Source organism: Sciurus vulgaris, assembly GCF_902686455.1.
Source record: "Sciurus vulgaris genome assembly, chromosome: 2".
Lineage (NCBI taxonomy): Eukaryota > Metazoa > Chordata > Mammalia > Rodentia > Sciuridae > Sciurus > Sciurus vulgaris.
In genome coordinates, this window is record NC_136462.1 from 199,880,656 (window position 1) to 199,905,915 (window position 25,260).

At 45.2% G+C, this 25,260-nt stretch overlaps 1 protein-coding gene across 12 annotated transcripts; it reads left to right on the plus strand.

Annotated features, from left to right (window-relative positions):
- The first annotated feature begins 2,011 nt into the window (after nt 1-2,011).
- On the plus strand, nt 2,012-25,260 carry STX16 (syntaxin 16). 12 transcript variants are annotated; one of them, XM_079126475.1, is made up of 10 exons: nt 2,013-2,868; nt 10,384-10,514; nt 16,613-16,728; nt 16,851-16,958; nt 17,531-17,671; nt 18,475-18,640; nt 19,620-19,711; nt 20,219-20,362; nt 21,490-21,570; nt 23,762-25,260. In XM_079126475.1, exons 3-10 carry the CDS (start codon nt 16,666-16,668, stop codon nt 23,864-23,866), a joined length of 900 nt encoding a protein of 299 aa, XP_078982601.1. In that variant the 5' UTR covers nt 2,013-2,868; nt 10,384-10,514; nt 16,613-16,665; the 3' UTR covers nt 23,867-25,260. The 12 variants fall into 12 exon arrangements, with proteins under 12 accessions (XP_078982592.1, XP_078982597.1, XP_078982596.1 ...); XM_079126474.1 differs by having other exon boundaries at nt 2,780-2,919; XM_079126466.1 differs by lacking the exon at nt 16,613-16,728 and having other exon boundaries at nt 2,012-2,919; nt 10,503-10,514.

The following is a 25,260-nucleotide window of genomic DNA, read 5'->3' on the forward strand; positions in this document are numbered from 1 at the left end:
TCTCAAAGAAATGAAGCTTGATTGATTTCCCAAATGTGAGAACGAGACTGTCCCACAATAAATATTTAAGACTGACCAGGAAGGGTGACCGCCATCTGCTGTAACACAATACCAGGAATTACTTGGTTAAGCTTCCTGAATGGAGGGAATGAATGAATAACCATCCTATGTAATATTTGTTCAGCACCTGATAGTTTACACAGTGTTTTCATTTATCTTATTTGATCTTCACAATAACCCCAGAGAGGCAGGCAGGGCAGGGATTGCAAGGATTATGAAAACTCAACATTTCTCCCCGCACCCCACCCTTCCTAACAAAACAGGTCTCTACAGGCTTAGAGCCACCGCTGGAGGTAATAAGAGTCTGGGGACCACATCTCCGTTCTGTCATTCATGTACATATTTAAAAGGCATTTATCCCAAGCCTGTCGCAAACCAGATGAGATGGCAGTGGGTATAAAGATGACTAAAACAGTCCTGCGTGGGAGGAAGGCCTCGCTCTAGCCACAAGTAAACAAGCCCCTTCTGTGCAAGGGGCCAACGCTGGAGAGGATGAAGTAGAATGGGGACCATGGCTCTAATCTGATGTTCATGCTCAAGGCCAGCTGTTATTTAACACCTGTCCCCTGGAGCAGGGAGGAGGCTTGGCCATGTGACTAGGGTCAGATCTTGGAGGGGGTCTTAACCAAACTCTCCCTCGCTGGGCATGTATTTTTGCGCGTGCTCACTAATCCCAGGGGTCCACCCAGGGCTCCCCGCTTGCCTTCTACGAAGCCGGGGCTCTGTTCTTGCAGGGACGCGTCTGTCTACACGCCCTGCGACCTCCAGCCGGGCGGGCGCTGCAGGAACTGCGGCGGGCCCAGGCGGATTCGTCCGGCGCGGCCTCGGCGGGAAGGTCCCGGAGCGAGCGCCCTGGTCCGCGCTAGCACGCCCGGCTCGGCCCGAGCCTGTCCTTGCCACCAATGCGCCCGACCCTGCTTGCTGGCACCCTCGACGCTTTTATGCGTCGTTATTTGCCTCAAAGACACTCGTCACATAGATTTTTAGTTACACCAAGAACGCACAGAAACGGCCTCCTTTAGAGGAAAAGCTGCGGTCCCCGCGCGTTCCCAGCGGGCCGGCGGGAGCCAGGGGAGCGGCGGACGCCGGCCGGGGTCCTCACGCGCGGGAAGGCTGGGGACACCTGCACTTGCGGGCCAAGGTTGCCAGCGCACGCAGACCGGCCTGGCCCGGCTGGCGACCCCGGCTCGCCTGCCTGTCACCGCGCTCGGCCCCTGGTGCTCGACCGGCCCCGCGGAGCCCCGGAGTCCGGCTGGACGGGCACCGGCGGGCGGGCAAAGTGGGCTTTCTTTCGCGGGGGGCAGTCAAAGTTTTCAGGGAAGTTTTCCACTTGAGAACCACGACCCTGCAGTGCCCCCTACAGAAAGCGCAGCTGGAGGGTGGGCGCCCCGACGACCCCCGCCGGCCCGGGCGGCCTGGTGGCCGGGAGCACGCGCCTGCTTGCCTTTTTCCTTCTGGTTGTTTTTCTGATACATCTTTTTTTCAGAGTTAAAAAAAAAAAAAAAAAAAAAAGTGAGAGAGCGAGTCGCGCCGCCGCCTGCAGTGGAGCGTGCTCGGCCTGCAGAGGCAGTCGTCTCCCATTTTTCCTCTCCCGCCCCCGCTCCGCGCGGCCAGCGCGGCCCTGCAGGAGCCCAAATTTGCCTGCCGCACAACTTCCACTCTAATGCGGGCGCCAAGGCCCCTGGCGGCGGCTTGCAGCGTGGGGGCCACACTGCCGAGGCTCAGACCGGCCGGCTCTTCGGTCTCAGCGCCAGACCCACTTAGGGAAAGGGAAACCCGGCGCCCCCAGAGCACCCCGGGAGAGGGCGGAGCGCTCCCGCGCCAGGGCCAGGGGGGCAGGGCACAGGGGGGCAAGGAGCTCCCGCGCCCGGAACGTTGCGAGCAAGGCTTGCGAGCGTCGTAGGGGGGCACTCGCGAGGGACGGACAGGAAGAGGGCCAGGGGGAACGCCAGAACCCGGGACCACAACACGGAAACGGCCCGGGGCTGGGCTGCAGTCAGATCCGGGGATGGAGGGAGCCGGAGAAGAGGCGTGAAAAGGCCGGGGAGGCAGGCCCTGCTGACCTCCTGGAGGCCGGCAGCCTGCTGGCAGTGGAGGACCAGGCCACTCAGGAAAGGAAGGGGTCAGGAGGTCGGCTGAGCGTTAGCAAGCTCGGTCGCTGAGGAAGGGAGCTGCAGGCGCTCTGTAGTTCAGGGCTCGGGCCTGCCTCGGGTTGTCCACGCTGAAACCCAGAGCAGGCGTCGCGGGGGAGGGGCGCCAGGCGGGGCCCGGCCTCGGGGCGCTGCCTAACGCCCAGGACCCACGTTAGGGGTAGGGGGCGAGGACCTTTGGGGGTCTCAGCAACTGAGAGTGGTAGGGGGCTTCAGGTCCTCCCAGTCCCCAGCCGGATTGGCGAGTTAGACGCTTGTAGATCTAAGGTTGGATTGGGGTGGGGTCTCTGGGACGTTGGCTCGCTACGCAAGGATTGGGGGGATTCAAGTGCTTAGAGATCGAAGTCAGGTCTTGGGTAGGGGGAGTCAGACAATTGGAAAGCCTAGGTGGTTATTTGGGGAGGGGTCTTTGCGCTTTGGCGGAGCGCAAAGCTGCGCCTTTCGTCTTTGGGCCTTGTCAAGAGAGGCTTCTGTGAAAGGGTGGGCCGGCTAGGCCAGACCAAGAGAAAGAAAGTCAATCAATCAAGAATATAAGTGGGCGGGGGGACCCTGAGAGGGGGGTCACAAAGGGTGAGACATGGCCACCAGGCGTTTAACCGACGCTTTCTTGTTGTTGCGGAATAATTCCATCCAAAACCGGCAGCTGTTAGCCGAGCAAGTGAGTAGTCACACCACCTCCAGCCCTCTGCATTCACGTAGCATTGCTGCGGTGAGTCTCCCGGCGGCCTCTCCGACACACGCACCGTGTGCACTGCGGCTCTGCCTGTCTGTCTGTCTCTGTCTGTCTCTCTGTCTAAAAAAGAAGAAGAAGAAGAAAAATAAGACTCAGGATAAGAGGGCCTCGTGGCCAGGGTCAGAGGGCCTCTATAACCCTGGCTGGGGAACGGCCCGAGGCCCCTGCCCCACCTCTGTCTGGCCCTCACTTCCGCAGCCCTCCCAACCCCCCCTCCCGCCTTCGTCACGGCACGACCGGCGGCTTCCAATTTACATACGTTTTAACACGAGGATTTGGAAGCCTTAGGCTTTTCTGAAGCCTTCTTTTTGTTTTGTTTTGTTTTGTTTTGTTTTAAGCCCCCCCTCCACCCTCCTAGTGGGCCTCACTGGGGCCCTAATGATCGAGTTGCGGCATCGCAGACCCAAATTCTTGCAAGTGAACTGTTCCCTTCCCCCAAAGAGGACGGAGTTGTGTTGTTGTTGTGTGTGTGTGTTTTCCGCCCCTTTTCTTTTGATGGCCTCGAAGCCCTCTGTGTGGCTGTGTTCCCTATGAATAATTGCTTCACTGTTTTTCCTGGGGGCTCATGTTTGTGGACTGCAAGGTGCTAGGCTCTTCATTTTCCATTTCCCAGACAGGAAATTAAGCTTTCCCCTCCATTCGAACTTTTTTAAAAAACATGATGTGTATGTGAAAATTAACCCCTCAAAATAGCACATGTTCTTTTGATTTTTATTAACCAGAACCTTCACTTAGCCTAACAGGAGAGGTTTTTTTTTTCTTTTCTTTCTTTTCTTTTCTTTTTTTTTTTTTTTTTTTTTTTTTTTTTAAGCAAGGTCCTAGGAAAATTTCTGTTTTAGGGTCGTTTCTGATGGGGGCTAACTTTCCTTTTCTGAGCCTCAGTTTACTGCTCTTTTAAATAGGGGGCGGGTCTGGGGGATCCAAACAATAATGTTGATTATTAGCTCTGTAATATCTTTAATTGAAAAGGGAAGATACAAAGCTAGTTGTACTAGGGGGCTTACTTGCTCTAGCCAGGCAAGGTTTCAATGGAAACATCACTGGAATATGGGGGAACAGTCTCCTCAAGACCTGATTCTTGGGGATTATGCTTGAAAGAGAGTTTTTGAAATCCAGCGTTTATTTCACCTCTTATGATATTTACTGCCTTTTAATTTTTTCTTTATTATTTATCCACAATGCTAAATAGAAAAATTATGGCAAGTGTTGTAATTATGGACATGTCTATCAAAACAGTTTTTCCTTTTTGTAAGTCGTGGTGGAAAATATCTTTAACCATGTTACTCATTGAAAAGCGATTTTAAGCCGTGTGTGCACTTTCAGGAAAAAAAGGATGTAAACTTCGGTCAAAAAGCATAGAAAGCAAGGACTGGGTATATTGGGTTTCTGTTTACTTGCGTGAGAATTTGAAGGCATTTTATATTTATAAAAGGAAAGAAATGGTATTATACAGAAATAAATGTAAAGATGTCAAGCACAGACCCAGGATATTTAGCGCTAATTTTTGAAAAGAGTGTCCTGAAATAAGCCAAGAAATAGAAGAAGCGGAACAAATGAAATTCCTCAATGGATGTTTAGTTATGTTAAATAGGAAGAATTGCATGCTCTTTAAATGACTTGATTTTGTGCTTCTTCGTAGGGGCAAAATACGGAACTAAAACCCGTGTTAATGTTTCTGGGGTCTTAGTTTTAATTGAAAAAAACACCATTTTAAAATTTTCAACCATAAAATGTTCCACATACCCTGAACCTTTGTGTAACTTGAGAATTTTTTCTTCCTATTTTTTAACCTGTAAGTCAGATGGTTTAAAAACCTGATGTCTGAGACGGGCTGCTTTTTAAAAGTGCATCTCCGGGTCAGACCACATTTGAAAATGGTTTTCTAAGTTAGACAAAATTTTTTTTAATATGTAAACTAAGTAAAATAATTAAAAATGAATACCTAAATTGTACAATTTGGAAAAAATAGGTATTTCAGGAAATGAACAGATACATTTTAGCTAATTCAGTTTCTCAAAAGTAGATTTCTGAATCTTACTAAATACATGTTTTAAGTCAGAACCTTAAAAATATTTTTTATGTTACACCATTGAAAATATTACATGCCTATATTAATGGGAGCATTTTAAAATATTTTTCTGATCCTTATTTTTCTGATCGGACCATTTCAAATATCCGTGTAGTCAATTCAGACTCTAAAAAGTAGATTCTGCAATCTAACAAAATTAGTTTGTCTAAGTTAGAATTTTAAAACAAAGCACATTTGTGAGTTTTGATTGTGTACATTAGACGCAGCATGCCATCAATTTCTGCAGTGTTTAGGGCAAAGCATCATACCTTCTGTTTGCTTACGAGTGATTTCACAGAAACCATTTCTGCGCACACAGAATCAAATACAACCAGGTGTGAATATACATAGAAATTGCAGTTTTTCACCTTTTCTGGACATTAGAAAAACATAAACATTTTGGAGAAAAAGACATGGCTAATGTGATTTTTAAAAACTGATTTTAAAAAACAAATTCATACAGTGTTCCTCACTGCACATCTAGCTCAGATTTTTTAAAACCTCACATCTGACTTGATAATTTTAAAGCCATATAGCAAATCAAAACTATATCTGTCAGATTTGATATGGACTAGGTATTAGGAGATACTAAGAAATTACTAATTAATTAAAACTAATTAAAATTGTTAATTTTAGCAGAGATGCCTACTGAAGTGTTTCTTAGTGAAATGTCAAAACGGCTCTTACTTATTTAAATATCCCTCAAAAATAGAGGAAGCCAATAAAGCAAAATGCAATTAGTTGTGAAGTCTAGAGGTGAATATGTGAGGGGATATTTTAAAATTTTACATACTTTGTATTTGAAAAGTAATAAATAAAAACTTAAAATAAACGTTTGTCTTAGAAAAATAGAACAATTAAAGAGACAATTTCTAAATATGTATATCTAAACTTAGATGATTTAAAAGGGAAATAACCAAACACAAGACTTTAACTTAATTTTAAAAATTATAACCTGAAATTTTAAGTTCATAATTAGAATAAAAACTATAGAAGTTAATTTTGGTGGATTTATCTTATGCACAATTAAAAATGAATCACCAAAAATAATTGATTTTTTAAAAAATGTAATGCTGGATTTTTACAACCCTGTTTGAGGGAAAAGCTGCAGAAATTGATTGCAAAGTGGCATCTGTGTGTATGTGTGTCTCACACACACCTCAAAACAAAGCATACCTAATGCTTTATCTCCAAAATTTAAACCCACATTTTTTGAATACTAGTTTGAAGAAAAAGCTAGAAGTTCTTTGGTGGTGGGGGTTATTGTAGGTACCTATACATGCATTGAGGCTTTTGCAGCACTCAGGCAAATATGTCACAAATAAGCAGGAATTTAAATATGTCACAAATAAGCAGGAATTTAAGCTTTTTGTTACATGTCAAAGCAAAAAGCTTCAAGGGCCCAGAGGGACCTAAAAGTCATTTGGCCCAGTATCTCCCACTTCTGAAAACTGCCTGCCGTTGCCCCATCACTTTCAGTGACAGCGGGAAGAAATTCCAGGAGCTCCTCATTCCACACCTTTTACTACTAAATCGTCTTTTCCTTTATTGACTTCAATTATGTCTGTGTCTCCCAGCCTGTGGTCCTAGTTCTACTTCTGTCCCCAGGGTCTGTGACACAGGAAGGCTCTTTTTCCTTCTGCATGGTGACCCTGAAGCCTTGTTCCCTGGTGGTTTTTTTTTTCCCTCTTAGGTTTAGAAGTCCCGGCTCAGACGAATGGTTTAATTTCTTTCCTAGAAATAAGGTCTAGTTGTTCTGTATCTTTTTTTTAAATTTCAGCACCCAAAATGGAACAAAATTCTACGTATTAGTGCTTTTTGTAGCATTAATAGTAGTAAGACTAATTGTAAAAAACAGACTGGGGTTTGATTTTAGTCTCAAGGAATCCCACTTTTTGGTAGTTGGTTCTCTTGCACTCTGCTTTGGCCTCAGTGTTGGGCACCCCATCATGTTTATGCCTCAGAGCAGCATGAAACAAAGGAAGGAGCTTTGGACTGTAGGTCTGGGAATTCAGGGTGAGTCCCACTCTCTTGCCGACTCTTTTGCCTCATTTATAAATTGAGAAGTTTGAATTAGGTGATGTGTATTGGTCGTGGGTATTCAACAGTTGTTTTCTCGAGTTCTATTTGAGTGTGTTGTTTCTCTTGACCAAAGCATACAGTCTTAGCTTTATTTTGAAAAGGAAAAACCCATAGTCAACCACAGTGGTGTAGCTGTCCATTCATATTTACTGACAAGAATCCTGAGAAGTAGCCCGGATACTGTGCAGAAAGAACTTGTTGAAATTCTATGGCTGAGTGTGGATTTTAAGACAGCCACTCATTCAAGCAGTTACAGGCAGTTTGGCTTCAGGAACCTGAAATAGATGTATGAGTTCAAGAATCATTAAAAAGTGTAGTAAAGTCTTGAATGAATGAGTGAAAAGCGGAAGTTGAGCTGCTGTTCATTTGATGAGATGCCGTATGGATTTGTGTTTTCTTTGATCTCCTGTAAGGAATCTAATGCAGGGACTGGAGCTACCTTGGTAGTGTTTACCACTTAATCTATGCTCTGCTTTAAAATAATGCATAATCTATAAACGGAAGCTTGAGTTAATTGGTCTTAGATTAGTTTGAAACTAGCACATTATTTTTAATAAAATATGTGCTTTAAGAAGAAAAGAATAAAATAAGGATTAACTATAGGTGAAAGAAATCTGAGCTCCTTTTTCAGTCTCAAATACAATATTAGCTAAGATATCACTGAGTTCTTACGTGTGCCTGGCACTGGTCTGAGCCCTCTCCTCGAGTGACCTCATGTCATCCTCACAGTGCCCCACCTCCCAGGTGCTCGTGATACAGTGTGGAGACTGAGGTAGAGGGGTTGGAAGTTGGCCAAGCATCACCCACCTCATGAGTGGGGGGCTCTGGGCGGAACTGGGCCCACCTGGCTGGAGCCTGATGCTCACCTCCTGGACACACTCTTGCTGGCTGTTTCCTGGGATATGGGCTGTAGACCCTGGAAAATGAAAGTATGTGTTAATGGGTACATTTCTTTCCTTGCAGTAGGCTAGCATCTTTCTTCATCTCTGCAGCCTTCCTTGCAGAGTGAATGTTCTGAGTCTTAGTCCAGGCTGTCTGTTGGAAAATCAGTTCTCTGTCTTTAGAATCCAAGTATGAAATCATTGTATATTTCTCTTTAGATCTATTTGCTTTTCTGCTTTTAAAGATTCCATTTGAGCAGTGAGGCTTACTTGAGAATAAGGGTACTTTGTTGGATAAAAGTGAAGCTAACTTTTATTTTGGCAGTAATGGAAATAAAGTAAATATCACTATAGCATAGACCTGTATTTCCAACTAATTTTGCTCAACTTTTCCAGACTTCCTGAATAAACACAGATGGGTTTCCACTTATTTTTCAGTTTTATATAGAAAGTTCTTTAGACTATAAATTCCACATGCTACTTGGAGTTTTCAATATTTGCTTGATTTCATGCCATTGGTAGGTCAGAAACTTAGGTTTAGACATCGTAAAGATTAAGAAGCTGTGGATGTGTAGAAACGTGTGTTCATTCAGCTATATTTTGTTTGCTCCTGATGTTGATCCTAAGTGTTTTCATTCAGATCTTCACTAAATGTCCTGGTAATTTTGTGGCCGGGGGTTTTGAAAGCCTTCTGTTTTTAAGGAGCAAAATGGGGAGGGGGGGGTTCTTTGAAAAGAGGACCTTCTGAATTTAATTCCTGATGTGCTGTGGCAGCTGCCTGTTACAATAAGTCCTGAATTGTTACTAAAATTGGAGAAGCCGAGGATGGCACGAAAAGAGGTCTGGACACCTGGGGCTGTCCCCATCCTGACCATCAGCAAGCTTTGTGACCTCAGGCAGTGCATTTGTACATTTTGAAACTTAGTTTTCTTATTTGTAAGGAAAGAGTTGTTTGTAGTCCTAGAATCTCACGGTTGCAGTTTTTCCTCTTATTATCTAGTGATTGTAGAAATCGAAAGATCAGGGTGTATGTGCTCTGTTAATAATCCAGCAGCACGGGCTCATGCATAGCAGAGATTTTGACCGGGGTTTGCAATGATACTTTGTTCAAAGATTAAATGCCAAGGGGCTGCTGCCAAGTGGGAAGAGGCTGCAGCAGCCACACTTAAGGTTTTTGCCTCACATCTGGTTTTATTGATAAAAGATGTCCTGCTTTCTTGCTGGAAACGTTAAACTATCAAACAATCATTTTTCCTTTTTAAAGTAAAAGGTAATGAGAGCAGATTTCCTTTGACACTTTCTTTTCTCGGTATCTTCTGGCACTACCGTTAGGGTGTGTGTTTATAAATATAGTTCTCCTTTGCTCTCAGCAGATTGTAGGAGTGAGGAAGGTTTCCAGGTTTCTATAGTGTCCTCTTTTGGAGTTCTACCTGGAGGAGTGTGGTTTGAGTACATCTTATTGCTATCATTGTGTAGTCATGTTTTGGTCCTGATAGACCAACTTCATTTACACTATTAATTTTTAAATAAGAATGTTTTGTGTGTGTTTTTTTAATTTTCTAAATTTACTGCTAAACAAAAAAAATCAAAACAGTTGATTATTGAAATTCACCACTAATTATTTCCATGATCAATACTGTAAAAAAAAAGACCTAGTAGTTTAGATTATCTGTCATTAGTAACTGTCTGTTCAGAAGATAAGAGTTCCACGTTGATGTAAAAAGAATCTAGTTAGAAATGGAAGCTCAACTCGAGCCCTCCCCACCCCCCTCACAGACAGCTCTCTTTACCTTTTGTTTCGTCTTATTTGCTTGCTTTTATAATGGCCTTATAGATAATTGTGTGCTTTCTGGACTGATAATAATACATGCCAAGCAACTGTTGAGTTTTTCTTTTATATTCCCACCTGTGTTTTCCCGGGAAAGAGTGGTTTCTCGGCTCTCTCGAGCTGTGTCTGCAGGATTTCCTTTGTAGAGCCCGTGTGGTGGGGTCGCTCAGATATCTGAATACAGCTACAGACAGTTTTGAAGGTTGTTCATTTTTTAATTTTGTTGCATTTGCAGGGCTGATTTACATGTTAACATATGCATTTATTTGACAGAATAACATTACATCTTAGCTTGCTTTCTTATTTAATCTTCCTTAGAAAATTTAGAATGTGGTATGATATGTGATATTTGATATTAATGAACAGTTTAACCAGTATACTTTAGTGAAAACTGTTTTTTTTTTAATTTCCATTGTGTTTTAATTTTTATGACTATGATTTCTTGTGTCCTATTTCCTTTAACAAAGCAACCACAGTAAATAAAAATACAAATACATATTGATGTAGCTTTTATTTTTTAGAAAGGAAGAATCAGAATGGAACAGTTTTAAATGCCTTGACTAGTGGATCTTTGTTTTTAGTCAATTTAGAGTGTCTTAACACCTGTTTTCTCACCTGCCGGTGCCTTGTCTGTCTGCCCCATGCCTTTCTTCCTGCTCTCCCTACCTGGACCCACCTGACGGCAACAACACCTCTGCAGGAGCTGGATGAGGTACTGTGTTTTGGATATTTTTGCATGTTAGGTGATCTTAGTTTATAAATACCTCTTTTTCCTAAGGTCTTGGCTCATATGTAAAATGCTAACAGACATTGTACGTGTTTTAGCATTTGTTTTGATTACTTTCTAATGTGTCTAACAAGGTAATGCTTAGATCTGTTGAGTGTCTTCACACTGAGTGAGCTGGTGAGGAGGAGGTGGTGTGGGGCAGAATTTGCTCCTCTTGGAAAGTGTCTCACTTTGGAAGCAGTGAAAGTTGAGTGTTTTCTGAAACATGAAGTGAGAGAGGAGTGATACGGTGGCTCAGGTCTACCTGAGAACATGCTGTGTGACAGAAGCCCCAGTGGCTGTCGACGTCTTCCCAGTTTGTCGTGGCTGGGACGCAGAGGCTCGTGGAGCTTGTTCCTGGAGCTGGTGTTGGAGAGCACGTGCACACAGGCACCTTCCCTGTAGCTCTCTTGGAGAGGTCGAGGGAAACAAGATGACCATGCTGCGCCTGTGCTGGGCTCCCATCGATCTCCATGCTTCTTACCAGGGCTGACTCCTGCAATAAGTGACTAGAGGAAGGGCTGGTGGGTCTGAGTTCACGGACTTTACGGTGAGCTGGGAACAGGACTCCTGCCTTCAGAGCATGTGGGTTCCTAACTGGTGGACTAAGATTGCCCTAAAGATTCAGAAAACCTTAACTAGCTGATAATCCACAATTGAAATATTCATTGGGAGCCCATTAAATAAATCCTGCAGTGTCCTTAGTCCCAGGCTGTCTTCAAGGCTGTGTACCCAGCCACACAGCTCAGTGGGAAGGCAGCTGGAGGCAGAGCAGTGGGGGTGATGTGAATCTTGCCTTTCACCCCCTCCCTTTTTTTTTTTTTTTTTAGGAAAATAACTCATGTTTATGCTTGTATGTGCTTTAAAAATTCTGAAAAGATACACAGGAAACCAATAGCAGTGACTAGCTCCTGAGAGAAGCTGGACTGGACGGGATGTTCCCTTTGCACTGCCCTTTTCTTAGGGTGGAGGGTGCACTTGCACAGGTGACTTTTGTCACTAGAAACAGTTGTTAAAGCACACTCTCAGCTGGAAGCTCAGTGAACAGGAGCTGCTAGTGCTTGGTGGGAGCTTCCTGCCCTGTTCAGTAGCTGCCTTGTTAGCACCCAGCCTAGGCCTGCAGAGGGAAGAAGGTAAGGATATCTGGGTACAGTGGACATGGAAGGTCTTGCTGACCAACATCGAGCACTGTTAAGGCTCTGGGGCACAGAGTGCAGGCAGTTTAATATAAAATGAATGTTACTCCTTACTGAAGAGTTGGCAGGGCTAAAACCTGTGACCCTCACAGGGTAGTGTCTGATGAGGGAAGAGAGCAAATACAGGAAGGACTTTGGCGAGGGGCATTTGCATGGGGCACATGGGGGCCCCACTTGGCAGAGGGTGAGCCCTCTGCATCCACCCCTGCTCTCCCACTTCCTTGCTTCCTCTTTAGGCAGCAAGTGCAGAGACTGCAGTCCAGCTCAGGAGACCTTTGCCATTCCCAGACTCGGCCTCTGGTGACCAGAGGTCCCAAGTGCAGCCCCTTTCTCTGCTTGTAGAAGGAAGTGCAGTGTGACAAACTCCTGGCACCTGTCCAGTAGTCTGTACCTCGGGGTGCACGTGGCCACCTCACCCCCTTGCGCATCTCACTTGCCACTTTTTCTCCTCCTCTAGCACTGTTAGATATGAAGTGTCACTTCCAGAATCGTATGACCTGTTTCATTTTCCTCATCCATTCTTTCCATTCATTTACTGCTGACTCCTCCAGCTAATTGTAAGCGTGTTCGTCACTGTGAAGTGCCAGGTGCCAAACCAGGAGCTGGGATGTCACTGAGATGGTATGCAGAGACTCCATGTGGGCCTCCAGAGAAAAGGCCTCTTTCTACCAGAGTCTGATCCCTCCAGGGCTTCCTGCAGGTCACCCTGGAAGTTGGTCACTCTCCTACTCAAACCAAAAGCCCTGGAGAAACCACCTTCATTCTCAGAAAGTGCTAAATAAGATGTCCTCTGAATATGGGACCCAGCAGCTGCCAGTCTCTCCTCTAGGCAAGTGCCTGGCCTCTGCTTTGTCCTCCTCTCTCATCTGCTTCCCTCCTATGACAAGTAATCTAAATGACTGGGTTTCTAAATTCAAAATAGAATCTCTGGGGAAAAAAAAAAAAATCACAAGATGTAAATGTCAGGTCCCCAAACCACATAGCTTGGGGAAGGCAGGGTGGTGTATTGGGTGTCTGGGTCCAGGCCTCTGTCATGTCCGTGTGTCCTTGAGAAAGTCCCTGAGCCCAGACTTGTCCTTTTTTTTTTTTTTCTTAAAGGTGTTTATATTAGTTAAGAAAAAGGAGTCAGTGAAACTAATGATGTTAACATCAAGGTGGGTGATTCTCAACTTTTTTATAGTTTAAAAAGTTTTGTCATTTCATAATCAGGAACAGTTAAGTATTTTTAAAAATTAGCACACATTGAAAATACCTAGTGCTGACGTGGATTTTCTCATCCCCTGCCTTTTCACCCAAGGCTGTTAGCATGGAGTTGCTGGGTGGCAGGCCCTGTGCTGTGTGCTGTATACTGTGCGCTAGGCAGGCCGCTTGCAAGCCAGAGTGGCCTTCTGGGCGTGGTAAATGCTCCTCTTCAGGCAGTTCGGTAGTCAGTGCGTGTGGCCAGGCTTGGTTTAGTTTTTAGCTCCCTGACTTTGCCTGTCTCTAGGAGGCTGTGCTGTGTCCTTAATCTTATAGCGCACTAAATCAGCCTGCACTCCCAGGCGGGATTTAGAGAGGGAACGAGCATGTTCCTTCCATAGATCAGGAATTTGTCCACACTGTGCTCTTTAACAGGACTAATGTCCACATCTGAAGTGGATCAAGGGCAAAAGATGAGACTAGCAAGAAAGCCATTTAAGTGTGCTATCTGGGCCTCTGCTGTTTTTCTGCATTTCCATGGGCTAGGGTAGTATACCCTGTGGTTCTAGAAGGACAGTCACAAATTAGAGATCAGCATTCTTGAATTCTTAATTGTCTTACATACAGCCCCCTCGCCTCGCCCCAGTACTGGTGTTTAAACCCAGGGCTTCGAGCGTGGTAGGCAAATGCTCTATCACCAGGCCATTTCCCTGGCCCTTTTTATTTTGTTTTGAGGCAGAATCTTGCTGAAGTGCCCAAACTGCTCTTGAATTCCCAGTGCTCCTTCCTCAACCTCCAGATCGGCTGGGATCACAGGCATGTGCCACCACACCCTGTTGTACAGCTTTTATAACATTTTTTTCTTGTTTAAAAAATAAGGAAAGTTGTTTTTTTCCCCACTCAAAAAGTACAAGTTAATTAAGAAAAGCTTTAATAACCAAAGTCATATTTTTAGAGGGGGGATCATGTTGAAATTAGGGAAGGATGAATAAAATGAAAATTTGGCAGTTTTTTAAGGTCTGCGTGGACTGGGATGGCAGCTGAAACTAAGTATGTATGCTGGAATTTCAGCAAACAAGAGAACATGTTTTTAAGTGGCACATGAGATTTCAGAAGTTGCAAGGGTGACTATTCGGGACTTAAAATGTATTTTTATGTTCATATTTGTTCCATTTCAAATAATTGACATTTATCCTCAATTGTTTTCCCTTCCCAAAACACCCTGCCTTCTTTTTTAATAGTACATACTGTGATACACAGTACAAATTGGTACTGATAAAGGAAATGATACATTCTTCTCAGTAGGACAGCATTTCTATCATGGTGAGCTATAGCTATAGATGCTATCATAAAGGGGACAAATTGTTGGCCATTTGAAGCTTGCCTTCCCAAAGAATGAGCTGTTCTCTCATTGGCTAACTCCTGATGTGGTGTGCGGGAACATATGCATGGCCGGGTGGGTTGGTGACCCAGCTTTCCTGGAGAGACTGCCCTGTTAGCCCGCTTCCGTAGGACCTTAGAGAAGTGCATTCGCCCAGTCTTGATTTACATCTAATTTGGGGGAACACATGTCTTGTATAAGTAATGCTCAAAAGAATTGAATTCACTTCAGCTATTCCATGTGGTTTACAATTTCTTATTTGTTTTAGATAAAATGATGTTAGTCACAGTACAGGGAGATTTTAGTTTAATGTGTATTTGTAAAAGTGAGAACATGAGCTTGGAAACAAAATCATTATAGATAAGACAAATCATGGTCATTGCTCTGTTGAAATATGGCATAGTGATAGCATCTGGTGGATCAGATAATAAACTGGTGTAGTGGAGAATCTATGGCTCATCAAAAGGTACCTTGGCAGTTTTAGATTTTGCTGTATAAACAGCTGGAGTAGAAGTTCAGGTTCTGCTTGAGTGCAGCAGTTACTCCCTGTAACTACACCTGCTGTGTAGCTGGACAGTGTGCTGGAAGGTGGACATGTGGTTTGTCCCTCTGCCTTAGTCAGTGTGTCCTCCACAAAGCTGGATGCCCCTCTGTGACCTTGGATCAGGAGCATAGAGCAGTAAACAGCACTGCCTCTGATTGTCTGCAGGCAGGCCACCTCTGTGCCTGCGTCCCTACCCGTCGGTAGGGGAAGCCTTGTTTCCTGATGCCCATGTGCTCTTACGGAGCCTGTGCAGTTGCTGGGGAATGAATCAAAGTTCTGGGTTTTGTCATTGCTTTAATCTGATGGCTTGTCCTGATTCATTTTCTTAGCAAATTGCAGTTATATTTCATGAACCTGCCAGAGTGATTGGCAGCTTGCAGGGTGGAAGGGGCTTCTGGAATCAGCTGACCCAGGTTTTAATCTGTCACATAATAGCTCAGTGGCCTTGGGCAAGCTACTTTTCTGAGTTTCAATTTCCGTATTTATAGATTGGAATAATAGTTCCTAGCTCACCTAGTTTTTGTGAGGATTGACATAATAAAAAGAATGTGAAATTCCTATTAGTGAACTCTTAAAAACAAACAAAAGGTGGTGATGGAGGTGATGAAGAGTCACCACTTCAGCCCCAGACAGTGCAAGTTTGGACGAGCCATTTGTTTAGGAGTGAAGGCAGCACTGGCCTGCGGCTCCAGGCCTTGGGTCAACGCAGTGCGCTGGATCGTTGCTCCTTGGTGCTCTGAGTTAGCCTGCAGTCGGTCCTGTCCATGTGTGGTCCTCGCACAAGACTTGTTCCCTGAGTGGGTGTGGTGCCCGTGGTGCCCAGGATGCCCAGTGCTGAGCAAGGCAGAGCCCTGCTGCCAGGTTGCAGAGGCGAAGGGAGCTGGATGGCAAAGACTCCAGTTTGCTTTTAGGCATTTTGCCGGAATGCTGTTTAGTATTTAGGACTTGTTACTTGAAAAGTCCTTTTGATCTAGACTTTTCCCTCGTGTTTTTAAAGTTCTGACTGACTTCTTTTTTGTTAAACAAATAAGTATTTGCCAGATGAATAAAAACATGAATTTAGATCATTGAAGGGAAGAGAGAAGAAAAGGAATACAAATTCCTCACCTAGTTCTACAGTGTGATTTAGAAATTACAAGAGTATCATCTATAAAGAACTTTTATGGACCATTTTTCAATATTTTGATTTTCCTTGGAATCTTCTGAAATTGCCATTTAAAAATTCTGAACTCTGGAGGTCACCTCCACACCTCCAAATCCTTTCAACTTATTCAACTGCCTCCAAAAAACAAAAATAAAAACAAAACAGCTTAACCTTGCAAACTTGTAATTTCCTCCCATTCTTAAAAAGAGAGAGAGAAAAGAAAAGAAATATTAATATCATTTCAAAATAAGGGGAAATGTTGCCCCTGGGCACCTAGGTGAGGAGAGAGGTGACAGGGTGGGACTACACTGTGGTGTTGGGTTGTGCTGACAGGTTCAGGCAGTGTTTTTGCACATGGTTGATGATCTCCTGACAGAGATAACTGGATCAATACTGTTTCCAAAATAAACTGAGTGTGTGTAAGTAAACCTTGGTACTATTAACATTTTGTATTAGTTTCATTTACAGCATAGGATTTCTTTTTACTTTTATCTGATTGCATTAATTGCAGAGGTTCATGCTGTTCTATTGTAGTTCTTGGGTACTAAGAGGTCTTTCTTTTAAGGATCTTCTGTTGACTTTTTCATTACATTTCTATAGCCAGATCAAGTCAGATTCATGCTCACAAGTATGCCCAAGGAAATTAAGAACTGATGCATGAAAAGATAGGAAAACAGTTCCAAATCCTAAGTGTCAAAAGCAAGTTTATGATACAGGCAAGTGCATTTACTCCTACATTTCTTTCTCTCTAGGGAGCCACATTTAAAAGGGAGGAAGAGTTTCCTTACCTAAACCGAATTTAAAAAAATTTTTTTAATGTCCATTTGTTTTCCTGTAGCTTGCTGATGACCGTATGGCACTGGTGTCAGGCATTAGCTTAGACCGAGAAGCAGCAATTGGTGTGACAAAGCGGTCACCTCCGAAATGGGTGGATGGAGTAGATGAAGTAAGTTGAATGAGAGTTTCTCAGTGTCTCATTTTTTTTTTTTTTTTTTTTTTTTTTTAAGTAACAATAATAACACATTTTAAGATATTTGCCATGGGGACTGGAGTTGTGGCTCAGTGGTAGAGTGCTTACCTAGCATGCATGAAGCACTGGGTTCGATTCTCAGCACTGCATATAAATAAATAAATAAATGTCCATTGACAACTAAAAAAATATTTACAAAAAAAATTTAAAAGATAATCTGCCGTGTAAACTATTTGGTTGAGGGTATGTCCCTAGAAGTACATAAGCTTTGGGTTTATTCATTTTACATACCACATAATAAAAGTATGTGTTGATGATATGGTTTTAGTTGTAATGTTAGTGGTAACTACCCCAAATTATAGAAAGAAATTGAAAAGCTGTACAAGGACAAGCATTTAATTTTTTGCTAGCATGATTTGAAGTTGTTCACATGTTGGTGGGCCAGCAGGTTCACTGAGGACCCAGCTCCGATCTGAGTATAGCTGATTGTCTCAGTGGCACAGACACCTGCCAGGCATCATGGAGCTGTGGTGACTTCATTTATTCAGATACAATACGACGTTGGCCGGATTAAACAGAAGATGAAGGAATTAGCCAGCCTCCATGATAAGCATTTAAACAGACCTACCCTGGATGACAGCAGTGAGGAGGAACACGCCATCGAAATAACCACCCAAGAGATCACACAGGTGAGGCCACAGAGGGTCCTGGGAGGTCGGTGGCCATCTCCAAAGCCACCGAGTGTTGCCACTCTACACCAGCTGGTAGACCGTTCCTGGAGTTTCACTTCCCAGCCTGCAGTTCTCAGAGGAACTACAGTGGCGCTGAGGGCTACCAGATAGCGGCATATGTGTGCAGTGTCCTAGGAACGTGGGGACTATTGTTTAATTGTTAGTGGATACTGTTGTATACTGGTTAAATAAAAATTAGATTCAGGATAGGATGGAATTCAATCTTTATTTTTAAATAAACAATTTCTGTCATATACTAGTGCTTAAAATTTTATGGTAAAATACAGTTCTCATAATTGAAAAGAATTGGCTTTCTCGAAATTCTTTTTGTAAAATGTCAAAAATTTTTATTGGTACATTATAATTATACACATTAGTGGAATTCATTGTAAAACGTTAAATTTGACTGATTTTTAAGTACCATGGCTGTGGATAAGTATTAGTGTTTATATTTTTATCTGTTCGAATCTCCTGCGTGCCTGTCATCAGAGGAGTGTCCTCACGTGGGAACCGGTTCGCTCCAGGTGTCCCTCCAGCTCCAGCATCCTCCTGTAAAGCGGGAGGGAGGGCAGTGTGAGCACCTGCCTCCAGGTGTGCATGTGGGGCTCAGTGAGAATAGTGCAGGGATAGTGGGGTTGCTGGTAAGGGTGTGGGGCACGGGCAGTGTGGGCACTCGGGGCACGCGGGCTGGCGTGCACGGCACCACCCTCCCCTTGGGAGTGGCGGAGGCCATCCTTCCCTGAGCCTGGCCCTTCTCTCAGCTCTTCCACAGGTGCCAGCGTGCTGTACAGGCCCTGCCTAGCCGGGCCCGCCGGGCCTGCTCGGAGCAGGAGGAGCGGCTGCTACGCAACGTGGTGGCCTCCCTGGCCCAGGCCCTGCAGGAGCTGTCCACCAGCTTCCGGCATGCTCAGTCGGGCTACCTCAAACGTGAGTGCTTCCTGCCCTGCCAAAGGGCCCTAGAGTAAAGAGTTACCGTTTGTTCTCTTTGCTTCCTTTTTGCAACTCTTTCTCTATTTAGTCCTGTACCTTTTCATCACATTCACACCTTCTGTAACAAAAGGAGTCCCCTCCCCAGTTAACCAGAGGGTCCTAGAGTAGTTGGCATCGAAGCAAATGTTTCTTCTGTCTCAAGCTCAAAGAATTCAAAAATCAGCCTAGCACATTGAAAAAACTTGGAGTTTTCTAGATGATGAGGTTGAGGAGCTGCTGATAAATAGGTAAAAAATAGTTGTCATCACGTGAAGCCACATAACAACTAGAGTATCCGAGAATGCCTGAGAACCCTTCTTGAGAGTAGTTTGTAAATCCTTCCTGCTTCACTTGTTCATCGTACCTTTTCTTCCTAAACGGTTCAAAGCTAAACAGCGTCCTCATTCTATGTACCTTGCAAATGGGGGTTTTCCTTTATTGTCATTGCAGCCAGTCAATAAAGTCCCCACGTGCTCAAAACAATAACAACAACAACAAAACACCTTCCCTTCCTCGGACAACTGACAATATTTATATTTTAATTCTATTGTCTCTGAAATTTGGTCAGTTATTTGAAACTCTCACTAGAAATGCTCCTAGAGAAAATATTGGTCTCGTTGTTGTTAATGTTTTGTAACAGCAGTTAGGGTAAGCGTTTCTGTTGCCCTCGGATTCTCAGATAAAGCTTGTGTCATTTTTGTCTTGGCATCAGGTGAACTGTGCACAGCTAGAGTGCGACTTGTCCTGAGGGCCTGTCAAGGCTGGCACACCATGGCATGTATTAGTGCCCTCCTCCCACCCCCAGAGCCGTCTTCCCTGAAGCTGCTAGGAGATCTCCACTTTGTTGAGTTTTACTGTAGATTTCCCCTTTTTAGTGGTGGAACAGTAACCAGAATGGTTTACATATTCGAGTAAAGTGGATTCCTATCTATGATAGGCATGAAGAATCGAGAGGAAAGAGCCCAGCATTTTTTTGATACATCAGTACCACTAATGGATGATGGAGACGATAATACTCTGTATGACCGGGTACGTGAAGGGGCTGCAAAAGTGACTGCTGTGCCTTGGCACTCCTCGGCTTCCTCCTGTCCTCGACCTCAGCTCCTGTGCAGCACAGTGCAGTGCAGCATGCTCTTGGCTCCCAGGCCACCCAGTGGCCTTTGCAGCAGGCGGAAGAACAGCTATGCTGTTTCTTCCTTTCCAGAACCCGCAGAGAAACCTTGTGGTCTGCTTTCCAGAAGCGTCAGGAAAGCAGTGTCACCCCGCTTTCTTGGGAAGAACCCAAGGAAGCACAGGGTCATCCCTGAGCCCTTGCATGGCTACAGACTGGGCTTCTTTCTGTGTCCCCTGCTTTGGTGACAGTGCCATAGATCCCGCTGCTTGGGGGAATTTGGATCTTTCCTGTTACGGAAAAATAAGTGCTTATTGTCACGTGCTTTATAAATATATTTTCAGAATTCATTTTCTTTAAATGATGTCTAAGCTGGCATGCCATAGCTTTCCCAGTGGGGAAATTCCATACTGTTGTTTTGCTAGGGCTTCACAGACGACCAGCTGGTGCTGGTGGAGCAGAACACGCTGATGGTGGAGGAGCGGGAGCGAGACATACGTCAGATCGTGCAGTCCATCTCTGACCTCAATGAGATCTTTAGGGACTTAGGAGCCATGATTGTAGAACAGGTATGCAGGTTTCCCTCTTCCATCTGTGAAGTTTCCTGCTGTAATACGCATCCTTCTTTGAAGTCCTTTGATCCTATATTTCAGTCAGGAAAAGATTTGAACCGTGCTTGTGTGTGTGCACGTGTGTAGGTGGGTGTACAGATATATGCATAGTAGGTATATATTTACAAATGATTTACATTGGCTGCTATCTTTCCCTATAAAAATATTAATAAACTCCTTTTCAGATAAAAAGAAATAAACAGAAGTTCTAATATTCTCTGCCTGTACCCCAGGGCACTCATGTGAGCCCACTACTGTGGGGACCTGACCAAGCCCAGCACTGATTCTGGCAATAGATAAGATTTCCTTTCTAATTTTGGCAGGTTATTGTGTAATGGCGATTAGAATCACCAGCTTTCAAGTAGAATTAAATTGTTGTTCACCGTTAAAATCTGATTAGGGCATTTTATTATCTTGCCAGCAGGGATTTGGGTCCTGATCCCCCTGAAGCCAAGTGCAGGATGGAGTGTTGAGGCCACAGGAGGTCCAGTTACATTAATTACTGCAGGCTTCCCGGTGGATGGCCACCTCTCCTGACCTAGCATGTTTCCACTGAGAGTCCTGCCCTCCCTGCAGCCCAGGGTCCCCTCTTCCTACAGGAACCAGGAGATCAAACAGTTAAAAACACTTTTCTGGAGGCCAGATTTTAAACTGTAGTTGGTGGATTGGAGCTCTCTCTGCTCTGAGCCATGGAGACACGCTTTCATGTTTGTAGACGTAGTGGTCAGTGAATAGATCTACTCAGGACTTGGTTAGTGTCCCTGGAGTCACTGCCTACTTGTATCCATGTGTCTAAGGGCACCAAAGTTGACGCCTTGCTGCCCAGAGTCCATTTCCCAAACCAGCACCTCGGGTTGCCAGCCTTTCTTTGTCTGAGTAGATTTCACTGACGCAGCCCTGCACTCTGGGGGCGGGGGCCTGATGTTGCTTGAGGTGGACTCCTGCACTCCAGCAGGAGCCCTTCGCCACATGCTCAGGTAAACAACATGCAGGGAGGACGTGTCCATAAATGTGCATGTCTTTTTAGAAGTTCATTTTCCTCAGCTGCAACTGCTGATTGTGTGTGTCTGTCCTTTATTATTCAGGGTACAGTCCTTGATAGGATTGACTATAATGTTGAACAGTCCTGTATCAAAACTGAAGACGGCTTGAAACAGCTTCATAAGGTAATAACATCTTCCACCAGTTGAGAGTTGTAGGAGATGTCAGTAGATCTGGAGTGTTTGAGAGAGAGTTCCCTTCCATGATGGCTGTGCTCACCGTCCAGGTCATGGCCAGCTCTCTGCGGTCCTGTCAGTGCCCACCACCATTTCATTCAAGCCACCATGCTGGTGCTTCTGCCGTTTTCTACAGTTCACTGATCCAGATGTGCTGCAGTCTGGGGTCACATGTTGATGCACATTCCCTTCTGTGACAGTAAATCCTGAAGGGACTTGGTTTGCTTTCCTGTTTCCACCCTCCCCAAGTCATCTCTTATTCTCTTACGGGGAAGCCTGCCTGTGAGCAGCTGCTGACTCGGGCCCCTTGCTGGTGGAGAGTCCCTCTGGAGGAAACAGAGGTCTCATTTTCCCTTTAATTACCACAGCAGGGCTGTGCATCACCTCGAGAAGAGAAGTTTGTGGAAGTGAGAGTTCTGACGCTCTCATTCTTTGCTAATTAGATGCCTGTTTCAGGATGTTTTCATGATATTTGTTCATTTCTTTCTTTTAAAAAAATCATGGGAAACATCTTAGAAGTCCCACGCACGAATACTGCGTGCACATGTTTTCTTTAAAAGGACTGTAATAGCGCTTCACAGATAAAACAAGTTGTGTCCACTTCCTTGTATTGTGAGACCCAGGAGCCACACAATGAGCCTTTTCCCAATTCACTAACACAATACGCTGTTACCGTTCTGAAGGGACAGCCCATATGGCCACCTGACAGGAGCAGGTTAGGTTTGCAGAGGGCCCAGCCTATAGTCTGCCCCAAGGTTCTTAGCAGTGGCTGGTGCGGGAGGGACTGAAAGCAGCACCCAGTGAGGAGGGAGGTGTACCTTGCCCTTGCGGAGGGTGTTTAAGCATTTAGATTAACTCGGTTGCCAAGCCCTGTATATTAAAGTGAAAATTAACTTTAGTTTTTCACAGTGTAATACCCAGGTTTTGATATGCTGCTGCATTATGCATTGGTTTTGAAGTTTCTTAAATAAAAACTAGTGGGACATGTTTTGCATTATAATGAGGACAGAGGGGGAACCTTCCCGCAGGAATGAGCAAACCAGGGGGAACTGGAAATTTCCCTTAAGTTGTGTTGTCTCCATCATTGTGAGGGGCCTTCAAGTCTGTTTTTGACATTGGCTTCCCCAGGCTTGGGCTTGCTCATTAGGACGGAAGGTGTGCACCCTTGTCCCTCAGGCCTCACGTGGGCAGCAGGACCAGGTGACTGTTTCCTGGTGCTGGCTCCTCTGAGGATGACTGAGCCTTAGGAATCACTTGCACTCTCCTGCCATTTCCTCCCAGCTGAGAAGGGGCTCCTACAGGGGGTGGCTGGGCTCACTGAGAGGTTCAACTACCATGCAGAAGGCTGGGTGGCACGGAGGTGACAGAGGAGATCGATGTCCTTGCCAGGTCTGCTCCTCCACCCTTGATAGCAGTCTGGAGGGGCCTGTACTCTCTGGCGTGCACTTTGGCCCCTCACCCTCCTGCCCTCCAGCACTCCTTTCTCAGGGGCCGTCCATGGCAGCAGCATGTGGCCTGCGGGCATTTCTGCACCTTGGGCGTGGTAGGTTTCCACTGAGCTCTCCGAGTGGAGCACATAGGGGAAGAGTTGTGGAGGGTGCAGCCTCCCTGGCTGGGTTCCTAAGAGCTCCACTCTTCCTCGTGAGCACCTGGCACTGGGGGGCTCACTCAGGTGGGCTCTGCACACAGCAGCCGAGGAGCACTTGTAAACCCGTTTCTGTTTCAGAGGATGAATTTTTTTATTTCCAAGTTTGGGGGAGGTTGAAAGTGGGCCTCCACTATCTGTCCCATACCTCCTGGTATGGGAACTGTAGCCCTCTGTTCCCTTTCACAGGGAAGGTGGCGTGCATTTGTTTCTAGACTTGGGGCTCTCCGCGAGGCTGAGGAAGCCAGAGTAGGGTGCACCAGGCTCCAGAGGCACATTCATTGGCATCTCTGCAGCCTTTGTCTTAACAGCAGATCCCATCAAGTGTGTCCCTGAGTCCAGGGTTAAGCTGAGGGAGGGTTAACTAATGTGGCCTGGCCTTTAGCAGAGACGTCACTACTCGCCATGCAGAAAGTACCAGAAGGCTCTCTTCAGAAAGCAGGGCTACTGGGTTTGGGTTCTGGGGATGATGGCCTCTTTCCTCCTCTCCTGTAGGCAGAGCAGTACCAAAAGAAGAACCGGAAGATGTTGGTGATCCTGATACTCTTCGTCGTCACCATCGTCCTCATTGTAGTCCTCGTGGGTGTGAAGTCTCGCTAGCAGCGTTGGGATCTCATGCCACTGCGTCGATTTCCTGGGTGTGGGGGCTCAGCCTGTGCCCCCCGGCTACACAGAGCTGCATCCACGGACTGCACAGGCACCGGCCCGGGGCCCGCCTCTGCCGCTGCCCCTCGCTGCACTGGCGCCCCGCATGTGGCAGTGGGCCTTCGTTTCCATCTCTGTCGGGATGCGAGGACCTTTGCTCTCATGACAGGGTGGAGGCTGGTTCTGTGCTCAGTTACGATTCATATTTTTAGAAAGTGAGGTGAGTTGGATGTTTCTGGCGCTGCTGCGGCTGCTCGGTGTGTACGTCTATGTGCTATTTTTTTAGCAGTCACGTCTGAGCAGTGTGTTAAAATAATTTTTGGAAAAATTTTTTTTAAACCATCTGGTTTTTAAGAAATTTGGTACCAAAAATTTATGAGTAGAGGCAAAAATGCCTCTTCATCTTTCTCTGTTTTCCAGTTGAAACAAGCAGAGAAGTCCTTTAAGAATTTATGATCCTCTCCATTAACTTAATTCAGCTTTTCCATCACTGCTAATGATCAGAGTAACAAAGTGTGAAAAATAAGAAGCCATCATTGATGTTAATTAACACATTTAGATGGGCCAGTTAAAACAGCTTCATAAGTTTAAATTAATTGTAAATAGAATATTCCTCATTTAAAATTTTTGCACATTTCTACTGTAAACCAAAAGGGGTTACTAAGCAGAAGCACCTCGGTTGAAAAGTTGGTGATTCGAGCCAACCTCCCATTAAGAGGAAGCTTGACAGTGTCATGAGTGTTACCAGGCTGAGCCGGTGTGTCCTGGCCATCCCTAGCCATCCTCCCTCCGTCACGTGCACACTAACCACATAATGACCTGTTCAAACCAGACTCCATCTAATGAACTGTGAACTTACACAGAGGCCGTTTTAAACGGGTCACCCCATTTAGGATTAGTGGATCTCAAATTATTAACCAAACATCACTCCATTTCAAAGTAAAACCTTCCACCAGTGGTTTGATTTATGGGCTTTTCCGTTGCCACTCAGCAGTGCTGGGAAAGTAGGCCTGCTCCCGAGGGCGGCGGCTGGGAAACCCTCCTCCGCGAGAGTGGAGAGCACGTCGCCAGAGTAGGACTTTGTTTCCCTTGTGCTGTCTCTGTGGTGCCTGGGTTCCAGGAACCGTGGGGCGCCACGGGCAGCGAGAACTCTGAAAACTGAGGCCGCTCGAGTTTTGCTTGCCCTGTTTTTTAATTGATCTCAGTGTAATTTTACTGGCCTTTGTGTAATTTTTTTATTGCTTTTTCATTGTTTCTGCTTCTCTTAAAATTTTTAAGAAGAGCATGACCCCATTAAATGTATTACATTTTACTTGAACCGGTCACATAAAATGCCTCTCTGGAATTGA

What these genes read in the sequence shown, in the direction of transcription:
- STX16 (XM_079126466.1), top strand. Translation starts at nt 2,788, where the DNA reads ATGGCCACCAGGCGTTTAACCGACGCTTTCTTGTTGTTGCGGAATAAT. An exon ending in CCACCCAAGAGATCACACAG is followed by an intron (nt 17,672 to 18,474) that starts GTGAGGCCACAG and finishes CCCTTCTCTCAG; the next exon opens with CTCTTCCACAGGTGCCAGCG. An exon ending in TCAGTCGGGCTACCTCAAAC is followed by an intron (nt 18,641 to 19,619) that starts GTGAGTGCTTCC and finishes TATCTATGATAG; the next exon opens with GCATGAAGAATCGAGAGGAA.